The 14,980-nt window shown below is 41.4% G+C and overlaps 1 protein-coding gene across 1 annotated transcript in view; it reads right to left on the bottom strand.

Moving 5' to 3' along the window:
- The window catches only part of cubn (cubilin (intrinsic factor-cobalamin receptor)), a 125,367-nt gene that overhangs the window by 46,692 nt on the left and 63,695 nt on the right, over positions 1-14,980 (bottom strand). The window contains exons 37-39 of the mRNA XM_044176757.1: positions 13,227-13,432; positions 6,277-6,458; positions 554-746 (exon numbers count right to left, since the gene is read on the bottom strand). Of these exons, the coding sequence (XP_044032692.1) occupies positions 554-746; positions 6,277-6,458; positions 13,227-13,432 (581 nt within the window). The remainder of the gene's footprint in view (positions 1-553; positions 747-6,276; positions 6,459-13,226; positions 13,433-14,980) is intronic.

The raw sequence follows: 14,980 nt of genomic DNA, 5'->3' as shown, positions 1-14,980 counted from the left end.
CTTCATGAATGTCATTTTCCCTTTCACTTTCTATTTACTCAGTCAGGAAAGCAATGTATACATATAATCAAATCAAGTACACAAATTCCTTGGCATGTATTGCTGCCCAAGCATATACACATATAAACAAAACAGACAAAACCATATTCCACGTCCATTTAGTGTAAGGGAAACGCTTAGTGATCTACTCTAATAAAAGTTATTGCTGGTCAATCACAACCAAAATACATGCGAAGGGGAGGCCATTCTTTCACAAACTCATCTATGGTTCCTTCCTCCAGATTGGCCGTATGTGCGACTGTGAGCATGACTGGTTGTCTGTCTCTATGTGTCAGCCCTGTGATTGAGTGATTGATAGCGTCAATTAGAAGTATTAATTTTGTTTATTAGCTGTTTCCTTGTGCACTTAAAGGAATTTGGCTTTGTACTTTTGTTTGTTTGTTCTGTATTAATTTGTATTTGTTTTACTTGCAATTGGCATACTGTACTGTAGATTCTTTGTCTTATATGTTGTGATTATGTAAAAGGGCTCAAAGGGACTGTTTTGTCTGACCTGGTGTGATAGTGGGTGGTGGTCCAGAGTCCTGGACAGCGGTCCATTCCACGAGGAAGCCTCGTCCTCCCACCACTGAATCCGACTGGAACTGCAGGGTGACAGTGCTTGCAGAACTTCTTAGGGGAGGGGGCAGGGCCAGACCACAGAATGAGCCAATGGGGTAGTAATGAACATCAGGGCCATCAAATATCTGGAGAGAAACAAGGGCAGAATGGATGACACCTCCCTGGGCTGTTCTCTTTCCTCTCTTCCACATCCTGTACTCTAATGACACAGTTAAAGTGACCCTGTTGTCCAATAGTTAATTATTTTTTAAACTGGTGACAAGAAGCCTCTTTAGGACTAAATGTAACAAAGACCAAGAATAGCATGTGTAACTGGGCATGATAATAGTTTGACAGTCATACCAACATGATCTGTAAGAATAGCCAGCAACATCTTTTTTGTTTGAGAAGGCTGGCTGAGTTTCATATCAACCCATCTTTGATGCCACTGTTTTATAGATTTTGTATCTCAACCTTTATTTATTAGCATGCCTCTCTGTCAACTGTCAAATTCAATAATGTTCCAAATAGGATGGTACATTGATGAACATTTTGATAACATTTACAGTGTGTGGATACCAGCTCACAGAGGGATTAAGCAAAACAGGCTCTGAAGCATGAGGAGATCATGGACATCTCATTGAGTAAATCTGAAGCAAAAGGAATAATCACAAGAAACATCATTAAAGAGTGGCAGCAATACTGGGATACAGGAAACACAGGACAACACCTTTGTGCATTGCAGCGAGAAGTGAGGACAGTTCAAAAGAGCACCAAAGAAGAGAACATCTTGACAAGGCTGAGGGTAGGACATACCAGACTTAATAAAACACTGCACTTAATAAACAAAAATCTCTCAGGGTTATGTGAGGGAAATCAGGAATGTTGGAGTGGAACGTGAAGTTAGCGACACCAGTGACCATAGTCAAATGTATTCCTGGGGCCAGAGCAGGCAACGTTAAATCCTATTTAAAACTGCTGGCTCAGGATAAACGTAAATACAGTAACATTGTTATTCATGTCGGCGGTAACGACTCCCGATTACGCCAATCGGAGGTCACTAAAGTTAATGTTGAGTCTGTGTGTACATATGCAAAGACAATGTCGGACTCCATAGTTTTCTCTGGGCCCCTGCCAAACCTGACCAGTGATGACGTGTTTAGCCGCATGTCTTCATTCCACCGCTGGCTGTCGAGGTAGTATCCAGCAAACGATGTAGGCTTTGTAGATAATTGGGGGACTTTCTGGGGAAGACCTGGTCTGATTAGGAGAGACGGCATTCATCCCACTTCATCTAGAAATCTGTGTAGTGGACCTAAACCATGACAACTCAGAGTTGAGACCAGGAGAGTTGCAGCCCTACACACCTCTGCACTTTCATTAGAGCAGTTACCCACCCAAAACTCCTTACTGACGGTGTCTGCCCCCCGACCACTTAAAAGAATAAAACCAAAAGTTAACAGAAGAGGAGTTATACATACCTAATCAAAAACGCCGAAATAGCACAACAAAATAGGAGAATTAAATGTGGAACATCAGACATCAGATCTCTATCATCTAAAGCTGTACTGGTGAACAAATTAATATCAGATTATCATATTGACTTATTTTGTCTTACTGAAACCTGGCTGGGTCATGAAGAATATGTTAGCCTAAATTAATCCACTCCAGCCAGTCATATTAATACTCATATTCCTCGAGGCACCGGCCGAGGAGGTGGAGTTGCAGCCATCTTCGACTCAAGCCTATTAATCAACCCTAAACCTAAACTAAATTATAACTCATTCAAAAGCCTTGTTCTTAGTCTTTCAAACCCAACCTGGAGTTTTTATCAAGTTTAGTCCTTAAAACAGATAAAGTAATTATTGTAGGTGAATATTCATGTGGACGTTAAAAATTATATCCTTAGTACTGCATTTATCCCATTATTAGATTCGATTGGCTTTTGTCAGAGTGTACATGAAGCCACTCACTGTTTTAACCACACCCTCGACCTTGTTCTGGTATATGGCATTGAAATTGAACATTTAATAGACTTTCTACAGAATCATTTATTACTTCATTAATAACTTTTGAACTCCTATTACTGGACTACATGCGATTAGGCAAAAACTCCTACACTAGATGTTTATCTGATAGTGCTATAGCTAAATTTAAGGAAGTGATTCCATCTGCATAAATCCTATGCTAATTTTAGTCCCCCAAGAAATTGACCATCTTGTTGATAGCGCTGCAGGCTCACTGCGAACGACACTCAATTCTATCGCCTCTCTAAAAAAGAAGATAATGAAACAAAGAAGGTTAGCTCCATGGTATAACCCACAAATTAAAGCAAACACTGCAAAAACTTGAAAGGAAATGGCGTTCCAACAACCTGGAAGAATCTCATTTAGTCTGGCAAGATAGTGTGAGAATTAATAATTTAAATGAAGGTTGCTTTTGTACACACATACACACACACAGGGCATGAGGCTTAACAATTCAAAGTACTGTCCTGCAGACTTGCTGACTGGAGGGAAAAGTTGATTAGCTGACGCAAACAGGCTTGCATTTATACAAAGAAACAGGGAGATCAGAAAGAACATCATGTACTGAGGACAGTATGTATTGTAATGACCTTGAGAGGAAAAGTATCAGTTTTGGGGAATGAAGCAGAGACTTTAGCAACTTACAAACAGAGGAAGTGTAGGATTCCTACACTAGGGCGCTGTCTCCACATGAAGGGTGGAATCGTGTGCCAAGAGGCTGTGCCTGCGCACCACCGAAGGGAGAGCTAAGTCTAAACCACAGCTCCTCCCCACATCAGATAGTTGTACATTCTTATTTAAAACTGTGTAATGTTAAGAATAACATTCTTTTTTAGGATGATGACTACAGATTAACAGCTTGCTGGCTGTGGTTTTCTGAATAGAAAAGATCCTTCTACAAGATGCTTTTGAACCTGCAGTGCATTAATAAATGCCAAATTAAGGAATAGCTTCTCTCCAGACTTTTCTCTTGCAAAAAAACGAACGTGCTGACAATAGTCTTAAAACATATAGGAAAGCCCTCCGTAATGCCAGAGCAGCCTACTACTCTTCATTAATAGAGGAAAATAAGAACAACCTCTGATTTCTTTTCAGCACTGTAGCCAGGCTGACAAAGAGTCACAGGTCTATTGATTCATGTATTCCTATAGCCCTCAGTAGTAAAAACTTCATGAGCTATTTTAAAGACAAAATTTTAATTATTAGAGACAAAATTCATCACATCCTGCCATCAACCGGCAACGATTTATCCTTAAAGAGACAGGAACCTTAGAAACAGCTGTAAATCCTGATATATATTTAGACTGCTTTTCCCCTATCAACCTTCTTCAACTAACTTCATTGATTTCTTCATCTAAGTCATCAACCAGTCTCTTAGAACCCATCCCAACTAGGCTGCTTAAAGAGGTTTTACCCTTAGCGCTTCTTTACTGGATATGATCAATCTGTCTTTATTAACAGGCTATGTACCACAGTTCTTTAAAGTAGCTGTAATTAAACCTCTTCTTAAAAAGCCCACTCTTGATCCAGGGGTTTCAGCCAACTATAGACCTATATCTAACCTTTCTTTCTAAGATCATTGACACAGCAGTTTCCAATCAGTTGTGTGACTTTCTAAATAACAATGGTTTATTTGAGGATTTTCAGTCAGGATTTAAAGTGCATCATAGCACAGAGACAGCACTGGTGAAAATTACAAATGACCTTCTAATTGCATCAGACAATGGACTTGTCTCTGTCTCTTGTCTTGTTAGATCTTACTGCTGCATTCGACACCATTGACCATCACATCCTATTACAGAGACTGGAACATTCAATTGGTATTAAAGGAGCCGCACTAAGCTGGTTGAAATCCTATCAGATCAATTTCAGTTTGCACATGTTAACGATAAATCCTCCGTGCACACCAAAGTTAGTCACGGAGTTCCACAAGGTTCTTCAAGGACTGCCTCTTTTCACCTATGCAACGTTGCAAAAATCAGGCACAACCTGACTCAAAATGATGCCGAAAAACTAGTCCATGCATTTGTTACTTCTAGGCTGCAGAGTCTCCAGTTGATCCAGAATGCTGCGGCACGTGTACTGACAAGAACTAGGAAAAGAGATCATATTTCTCCAATATTAGCTTCTCTGCACTGGCTCACTGTAAAATCCAGAATGGAATTTAAAATCCTTCTCCTCACCTACAAAGCTCTTAATGGTCAGGCACCATCATATCTTAAAGATGTCATAATACCATATTACCCGACTAGAATACTGCGCTCCCAGAATGCAGGGTTACTTGTGGTCTCCAAAAGTAGATTGGGAGCCAGAGCCTTCAGTTCTCAAGCTCCTCTCCTGTGGAATTAGGTCCCAGTTTGGGTTTGGGAGGCAGACACCATCTCCACATTTAAGAGTAGGCTCAAGACTTTCCTCTTTGATAAAGCTTATAGTTAGGGCTGGCTTGGGTGAGTCCTGAACCATCCCTTAGTTATGTTGCTATAGGCCTAGACTGCCGGAAGACTTCCCATGATGCACTGAGCCCCCCCCCTCCTCCCCCTCTCCATCTGTATGCATTCTTATCCCATTACTGCATGTTACTAACTCGACATCTTCTCTCTCCCATAGGTTCTGTGCTTTCTCGTTTCTCTCCTCTTTCTTTCTGTCACTTTCAGCCTGTACTTTTGCCTCTGAAGCTGCAGAGTCTGGATCTATGATTGTGGCCTCCTACTGCCCCCATATTCCTGCTCTACAACCGCTACTACAATTATTATTATTATTACTGCCTCAAAAGGAATTTTTTTCACCAAGTCACCAAGTGCATGCTCATGGTGGAAATTGTTGGGTCTCTGTAAATAATATTGTAATCCAGAGTTTCAGATCTTCTGGTTTCCTTTTTAGACTCTCATTAAGCCAAACTACCAGATGTAAAAACTCTTTCATACACTCTGCTACCTGTCAACTAAACTCTGTGAGTTAGTTTTAGTAAAATGGGCTCTTATCTGTTTAACTGCTGCACAACCAATTGCCCTTTGGGGACAAATAAAGTGAAAGTGAGTGATCCACCACTGCTGACAAATCCACGTTTAAGTAGGTGCATCAGTCACAGTGAATGCAATGGGGCAGAGGACTGTGCTTTTGGGACTAGGGGATATGCAGGCTATATGTTGGACCTGCACCCTCCCTCCAGGGAAACAAATGCTGATTTGCTAGGTAGATTGGAAGCACACCAGTCTGGGGTAGTTGGTGTTGATGTGCTTGAGGAGTACATCATGAGCTTTTGCATCACACAACTGTCTGATCCAGAATATGTGGGAACATGTCAAATGCCTTACTGTGTCACAATAACTGAGTAAAAACATGGGAAGATCAATTAAGGTGTCTTGAATCAGTGAAAAAAATTGACTTCTAAGTTTAAAAAAAGTTAAAAATTTATATGGGTGGGTTGACTACAGACTAAGGTTTCATTATTTCTAATGTTTTGTATCTCATCAACTGAAAAATATTTTATCTGCATGTTGATGTGCAATCAATGACTCAGTTGATTACTGTTGCAATGAAGTATGTGAAATAACACATTGCATTTCAATACACTTAGACACAATGGTGCATTCTGCATAATAGGTTAAATCAAGGATAGAATGTGATTTCACAGCACACACAATCTTACTTTGAGCTGGTCATAGTAGCAGTCATACAGGTCTTCAATGTCCATATCCAAGAAGCGAATCTGGATGTAGTTGTCTCCCTCCACAGTTATGGTCCAGCGGTAGTGGGCATTATTGGGGTACGTTCTGGGATACAGTGGGGACGCTATCTGACCAAACTCCCCCACCACATCATTACCATACACTGAGAAACAGTGAGGAAGTAAAAATTAGAGTTCTTGCTCTCTCACAATTTAAGTTTAGTTTTTGTTAGTTTTTTTCTTAATTGGTCAAACTTAACATAATTCATAAAATTAATAAACAGGTGCACACAACACAACTTACATACATTGAGACAATTACATCTGTAAGATATTTGTAAGACTAATGACAACGAGAAGAGGTAAGTGCATGTTAAGAAGATTCAATGGAGCATGTGTTGGTGGCATTCTATGGTGGTGAGTTCAATTTAATTCTCCCTGACCACCAGAGGAGGTGTGTGACACTTAGATATCAATCAAACGCAGGAGGTCTAGTAAAAGTACTCATTATGCATAACAGCCCATTTCAGAATAACGTATCTTAATGGATTATAATTACTGATGCAGTCGTGTAACGCTACATCACTTTAATGCTGTAGCTGGCAAAGGTGGGGCTAATTATATTTATTTTAATAATTTATATACAGCTGGGTAGCTTGTGATCAATAAAGTCTTCTCTTAACCTTTAATAATACATCATAATTTATTTGTTGATTATATTTTGTGTTATTACGTGTATTATTCCAATCCACAAAGTAACTAGCAAATATAGTTATCAAATAAATGTAGTACAGTAAAAAGTACAATATTTGCCTCTGAATTGTAGTGGACTAGAAGTATAAAGTAGTAGAAAATGAAAATAAAGTAGAAGTACCTCAAAATTGTACAGCACTTGAGTAAATGTACTGTGACCTGGGTGCTGCAAGTGACCTGATAATGGAGTCTGACACCCAGCACTCATCTCCTTTTCACCTTCTCACCTAACTGCGCAGGTTGTGTACACTGTATTAACTAGCATTAGCACTTTACCGCCTATTGCTAATAGCCTTGTAACTGATCAGTTGGAGCTATGTTCCGTCCTCCAGAGGCTACAGTGCCGGGACAAAGCTTAGAAGATTTTACTGCAACTTCAGCTACGAAGCAAAGGACTTTTTATGTAAGTAGCCACTTTTATTTCCCCAGTGAACTTACCCTTGCAGCCTGCTAAGTGTTTTCACTTGCTTTGTGTGTATTACAGTGTTTGCTACCTTTGCTTGCTGTTTGTTAAATGGGACATATTATGCTTTTTGTGATTTTCACTCATTTATGATGTTAATGCAACCACAATTGGCACAAGCCAGTGTCTTCTTGTGCCAGTCCCAAGTCTGGATAAATGCAGAGGGTTGTGTCAGGAAGGGCATCCAAAAGACATAAAATACATGCCAAATTAAAAATGTGAATCGTGAAAATGACTTCCATACCGGATCGGTCGGGGCCCGGGTTAACAACGACCGCCACCGGTGCTGGTGACCTACAGGTTACCGGTGGAAATTGGACTACTGTTGGTCAAAGACGAAGAAGGAGAGGAGGAAGGTGTGTTCGTAGGCAGAGAGAGAAGAGGAAAGCTAAGAATGTAGGACTGACAGTAGGGACTTTAAATGTTGGGACTATGACAGGGAAGGCTAGAGAGTTGATTGACATGATGCAGAGAAGGAAGGTGGACATACTGTGTGTCCAGGAGACCAGGTGGAAAGGTAGCAAGGCTAGAAGCTTAGGAGCAGGGTTCAAGTTGTTCTACCATGGGTCAGATAGGAAGAGAAACGGAGTAAGAGTTATCCTGAAAGAGGAGTATGTGAGGAATGTGCTAGAGGTGAAAAGAGTATCAGACAGGTTGATGAGTCTGAAGCTGGAACTTGAAGGGGTGATGTTCAATGTTGTGAGTGGTTATGCCCCACAGGTAGGATGTGAGTTAGAAGAGAAGGAGAAATTCTGGAGTGAGTTAGATGAAGTGGTGAGAGAGTGGTGATTGGTGCAGATTTCAATGGGCATGTAGGTGAAGGGAACAGAGGTGATGAGAATGTGATGGGCTGGTTTGGTCTTCAGGACAGGAACGCAGAAGGACAGATGGTGGTAGACTTTGCAAAGAGGATGGAAATGGCTGTAGTGAACACTTTCTTTCAAAAGAGGCAGGAACATAGGGTGACATATAAGAGCGGAGGTAGAAGCACTCAGGTGGACTACATCTTGTGTAGACATTGTAATCTGAAAGAGACCAGTGACTGTAAAGTAGTGGTAGGGGAGAGTGTAGCCAGACAACACAGGATGGTAGTGTGTAAAATGACTCTGGTGGTGAGGAAGACGAAGAGGACAAAGGCAGAGCAAAGGACAAAGTGGTGGAAGTTGAAAAAGGAAGAATGTCGTGTAGTTTTCAGGGAGGAGCTGAGACAGACTCTGGGTGGTCAGGAAGTGCTCCCAGATGACTGGACCACTACAGCTGATGTGATCAGGGACACAGGTAGGAGGGTACTCGGTGTGTCATCTGAAAAGAGGAAAGTGGATAAGGAGACTTGGTGGTGGAATGAGGAAGTGCAGGAGTGTATACAGAGAAAGAGGTTAGCTAAGAAGAAGTGGGATGCTGAGAGGACTGAAGAGCGTAGATAGGAGTACAGGGAGATGCAGCGTAAGGTGAAGGTAGAGGTGGCAAAGGCCAAACAAAAAGCATATGAGGACTTGTATGCTAGGTTGGACACTACAGAGGGAGAGGTGGATTTGTACAGGTTGGCCAGACAAAGAGATGGGAAGGATGTGCAGCAGGTTAGGGTGATTAAAGATAAGGATGGAAATGTATTGACAGGTGCCAGGAGTGTGATGGGAAGATGGAAGGAGTACTTTGAAGAGTTGATGAATGAGGAAAATGAAAGGTAACGAAGAGTAGAAGAGGTGACTGTTGTGGAGCAGGAAGTATCAAAGATTAGCAAGAGTGAAGTGAGGAGGACGTTGCAGAGGATGAAGAGTGGAAAGGCAGTTGGTCCTGATGACATACCTGTGGAGGTATGGAAGTGTCTAGGAGAGGTGGCAGTAGAGTTTCTGACTAGTTTGTTTAACAAGATCTTGGAGAGTGAGAGGATGCCCGAGGAATGGAGGAGAAGTGTACTGGTGCCAATTTTTAAGAACAAGGGAGATGTGCAGAGCTGTGGCAACTACAGAGGAATAAAGCTGATGAGCCATACAATGAAGTTGTGGGAAAGAGTAGTGGAAGCTAGGCTAAGGGCAGAGGTGAGCATCTGTGAGCAGCAATATGGTTTCATGCCTAGAAAGAGTACAACAGATGCAGTATTTGCTTTGAGGATGCTGATGGAGAAGTACAGAGAAGGTCATAGGGAGTTACATTGTGTCTTCGTAGATTTAGAGAAAGCGTATGACAGGGTGCCGAGAGAGGAGCTGTGGTATTGTGTGAGGAAGTCTGGAGTGGCAGAGAAGTATGTTAGAGTGGTGCAGGACATGTATGAGAGCTGTAAGACCATGGTGAGGTGTGCTGTAGGTGTGACAGAGGAGTTCAAGGTGGAGGTGGGTCTGCATCAAGGATCAGATCCGAGCCCCTTCTTGTTTGCTCTGGTGATGGACAGGCTGACAGATGAGGTTAGACAGGAATCTCCATGGACTATGATGTTTGCGGATGACATTGTGATTTGTAGTTAGAACAGGGAGCAGGTGGAGGAAAATCTAGAGAGATGGAGTTCTGCTCTGGAAAACAGAGGAATGAAGCTTAGCCGCAGTAAGACAGAATACATGTGTGTCAATGAGAGGGACCCAGGTGGAACCGTGAGGTTACAGGGAGCAGAGGTGAAGAAGGTGCAGGACTTTAAGTACTTAGGGTCAACGGTTCAGAGCAATGGAGACTGTGGAAAAGAGGTGAAGAGGCGAGTGCAAGCAGGTTGGAACGGGTGGAGAAAAGTGTCAGGTGTGTTGTGTGATAAAAGAGTAACAGCAAGAATGAAAGGAAAGGTGTTCAAGACGGCGGTGAGACTAGCGATGTTGTACAGCTTAGAGACAGTGGCACTGAAGAAAAGACAAGAGGCAGAGCTGGAGGTAGCAGAGCTTAAGATGTTGAGGTTCTCTTTGGGAGTGACAAGGATGGACAGGATCAGGAATGAGTACATCAGAGGGACAGCTCATGTTAGATGTTTCGGAGATAAAGTCAGAGAGGCCAGATTGAGGTGGTTTGGACATGTTCAGAGGAGAGACTGTGAATATATTGGTAGAAGGATGCTGAGGTTGGAGCTGCCAGGCAGGAGGTCTAGAGGAAGACCAAAGAGGAGATTTATGGATGTAGTGAGAGAGGACATGCAGTTAATTGGTGTGAGTGAAGAGGATGCAGAGGACAGGGTTAGATGTAGGCACATGATTCGCTGTGGCAACCCCTGAAAGGGAACAGCTGAAAGGAAAAGAAGAAGACTCATTTATGATGTTTTTGGACATACACGTTAAAAACTGTTAAAATTGCCTGGAGAAATGAGCCTAGTAAGTCAAAACCTCAACTCCAGGTTCAGCACAGCCCGAAGCACTGGAGCACGCCCACGCAGTACAGGCTGTGATCCTTGTCTATAGGACAGTTTTCAGTGATATGGAGAAGTTGAGCCATCACCACTGAGGCCTTCCACAGTGTAATCCTATGGTTCTCCATAAAGAACATGGTAGGTGAAATTACTGAGAATAGTCACAGAAACAGGGAATTCATGCCTACAGTTCATGCCTTATTTAAATAGTTAAATAAACATAATAAAAAAGACTTTCCATTTGTCACAACACTTATCTAGAGCTGAAACGACGATAGTTGATCAACAGAAAAAGAATTGGGGACTATTTTGATTGACCGTTCAAGATTCTCAATTGTGAAGATTCACTGTCTGTCTTTGTCTTATGTCAGTGATTTGGACCAACAGGTCTCCAACAGTTGCTTTTTTGTGAAAAAAATCTCTGGGGCTCCTTCCACTGTACTACTTGCAGATTTGACTAAACAGACTGGGTCTCAACCCCAGGTGGCTTTAAAGCAGGATGGTAACAATCACACGCCAGCGCCTTGGGTCTGTAAAGCCATGGCGAAGCGAGGCTTACTTGTGCATCAGCGTTCCCTTGGGCTCAATTGCTTCCCGCCAGGAAGTAGTGATCACAGATGCCTCCCTCTCAGGGTAGGGGACCGTGTGGAACCAGTCAGAAGCAGCTGGAGCCCTCAGCAGCACATAAATGTGCTGGAGCTGCGTACAGCAAACCTTGATCTCAGAAATTTTCTTCTATTTCTGGTGTTATCTTGTGGCCCAACCCCTCATTCCTTCCTAGGAGGCTTTCAGCTTTTCAGATCATTCAGCCTAACAATTTGGCAGTTTTTGCCCTGCAACCTACTGTGGTTGAGCTGCATCCTAATAAGATATAAAGTTGTTAACAATGTGCATGCATGGAAAGGTGCCAGTTCTCAGTTACAATGGCAGTTAACGGAAGAGTGACAATGTAATGGCAATCAATTAAGGCCAAACACCATACACCTGTGTAAAACAGAGAGCTATGTGATAGCAGGAAGTTGAATCAACCAACTTCGATGATCAGAACAGTGCTGTCAGGAGGATCTTTGATGTTTGTCAACCAAGAGGAAGACCATAACAGGGAATGACAGCAGTGCTAACGATAGAGCCAACACGTCTCCCAGAAAAAAGCTGACATGTTCACATTTTCTTGAGAAGTTTAATTGCAAAAAACTAAACCTTGTAGCTCAAACTAACTGTACAAACTACACATATAACATGTAATATTCTAATAATTGGCAGGACTAATTATTGATTGGTTACAATGCTCAGGCTCCTTTATCAATTTATCGTTTGTCACCAATCACCAATGTCTTACATGTGACTTTGTTAGTATAAGGGCTCATGTGATGGATATCCAGGTATTACATACCGTCTCTTGCAGCCATCCAGAATTCATAGAACTGTAGTTACATTCATACAGTAGCTCTCATTTCGGTGTGCGCTGCGAGTAACCCACGACTGGCTGAGTGTGCACGGGAAATGTACTTAAAATTCCCCTCCAGACACGTTTTAGAGTATGTAAAAATACTCTGCTATGATTAATATTTTGTTCAACACAGTTAGAGAAAGTAGAACATACTCTGGGTAACACTATATTGGGGTACACAGATTCACCACTAACATCGTTTTCGTTGGTTCGTTAGTGTTTTTTATCACTTTGATAATCACCTCAGTGTCTTACTTAACATTAGCGACATTAGTTAGTCACTTAGTGTAGCACCAACGTTAGCCTGATTTTCACAGCTTAGCTAACGTTAGGTCGCTATGGCTCTTTTTTACACTCAGTACTTGGAAGAGCTGCTCGCTTTCGCAAGATGTTGCAAGTCAGTCACTTTCATTTTTTTTTCATTTCAGAATTACTTTGCTCGGCTTTGTGAAGCCTGAAACCCATTCATTGCTGCTCGTGGCTTTAGTTTTGGCCGATTGAGCTGCTTCCTTCTGAAGAGTGATAAAGAATTTGAACCCGCAAATTGCTGCTTACGGCTATATTTTAGGTTGTTTGTTTTTTTTTGTTGGCTGCCAAGCCCTCACCAGTCCCACAGCATCACAGTGAAGAGGGCCTATCAGCTTTATTCATTATTTATTTATTTATCCAGCCCCAATTTAAGTTTGACATGTGTATTGATATAGTTCAGTGTACATTGTACTTGTGCTCGGTACAGCAACACAAATGTCAACCTTCAGTGGCTTAAAAAAACTGTTACTGACATATATATTATTGACATTGACTATATAAATCTAACCCTTGAATGTTATTAAAAACTGATGATATATTTCCTGTTGGAGAAACTACAACTGCCTAAATAGTGATAACAGTGATATTCATTTATTATAAACAATGCTGGTGAATTGTCTTCACACAGAGACACTTACAGTGTGAGAAGGTGGCTCTGAATCCTGCTCCGCTAATCGATGCATCTGAGACAAACTTAACCCACAAGATGTGACCAATCACAGAGGTATAGTTGGAGGGAAGCGAGTTTCCACAGAAGCGACCAACCAGAGGCCCAGTGGAGTTGCCCTCTCTGATTTCCAGGTAGTCATTTTGACAGCCAGAGTCTCCCTGCAGGTTAAAGATACTGAACAAAACACAAGAAGACTGATATTACTGATATTCAATAATGAAGTATCATTTAAATACCAAACATCAGCCATAGATTAATTATAAAAAACATTTAGCTATGAAGTGCTCAAACAGGGAATGTGCACCGGTCGCCTTCACTATTGGTTTACTTTGGTTTAACTGTGTCTGGTTAGGTTTATAAAGCCACATCACCATCGAAAACATCAAGACTGGCTTCCAAAATAACCTTCAGATCACACCATCAATGTCCTACAAATAGTTATCTGATAAAAACAAAATGAGATGTTGGCTCAGTTGGCTCTTTTTGTAAATAGCAGCCAATACCAGTATCAACATGTTTGAGTCCGGACCGGGAATTTAAGTAACTCTGTATTACTGCCCTGCCCTCAGGAAGGAGTCTTCCTGAGTATCTGCTGATTACTCTGCCTAGTATCACCTGAAACTGACCTAATTGTTTCCATGATGGCCCAGTAATCAGTAATCAGGCCTGTTGTTTTCTGAGTTCCTGGTCCATTTTTCACAATTGAGAATGACTTCCGGATGGGAGCTGAAACATCTTGATTCTGAAAACAGTGTCCAGACGACTACGACTGAAACCTTTTCTACGATGGAACACTCCTGGACGAATGAGGGACGACACCGTCTTATTTTGGAGTCACTAGAATGTTTTAAGAAGCTGCCCACCTGTTCCATAAGCACTTTGTGCTGTAAGGTGTGTATTTTTTTGCCTTTTGTGTAGTTTTTATTGTAGTTTTATTGTTTTTATTGTTTGTGTGTTTGATTTTTTTGTTTGCCTCCTTAGTGGTTTTTATTCTTTTGTTGTTCTTTGTTATTTCATGTTATTCCTGTTTTGAAAGCTGCTTTATAAATAAAGTTCACTTACTAAGATTAGTTGATTAATAGGCAAAACTCGTTGCCAACAATGTTGATAATTAATTATTTTTTTCAGTTATTTATTAGACAAAAATGCCAAACATTTTCTGATTTAAGCTACTCTATTTTGAGGATTTGCTGCTTTTCTCTGTTTCATATCATTGTAAACTGCATATATCTTTGGGCTTTGGACTGTTGGGCAAACAAAACGAGTCATCAGAAGACGTCACCTTCGGCTCTGGAAAATTGTGGCGGGCATTTTCCACTATTGAAATTTTACAGATCAAACAGTCACAAAAATAATCATCAGATTACTCAACAATAAAGAAAATCATTAGTTGCAGCCCTAATCACTTTCTGTTTTTTGGCCTGTACCAAGGTTTCACGTGCTCGTTGTCTCTGCTTAGCCATGATGGGCCTCTTTCTAAACACTTTTTCTTCTTCGACCACTTTTGTTCTTCTCTCTTTCTCTCAGACAACATCAGCTGTCTGTGAACACCAGACTAAAACCGCTCCCACTGGTAAGAGGTCAGAGGTCACGTCAGACACCAGAGAACATCTTTGAACAGAGACACAATCACTTGTCATGACCAGAAGTACAGAACTTTGGTTATGACACCAGAGCAAGATCCATTTGCTGAAGAAGGTTGTGGGATACTGTCGAAAGATC

Source organism: Siniperca chuatsi, linkage group LG19 (assembly GCF_020085105.1).
Source record: "Siniperca chuatsi isolate FFG_IHB_CAS linkage group LG19, ASM2008510v1, whole genome shotgun sequence".
NCBI classification, from domain to species: domain Eukaryota; kingdom Metazoa; phylum Chordata; class Actinopteri; order Centrarchiformes; family Sinipercidae; genus Siniperca; species Siniperca chuatsi.
The sequence above is the reverse complement of the archived record's forward strand: the minus strand, read 5'-3'. Positions and strand labels throughout refer to the sequence as shown.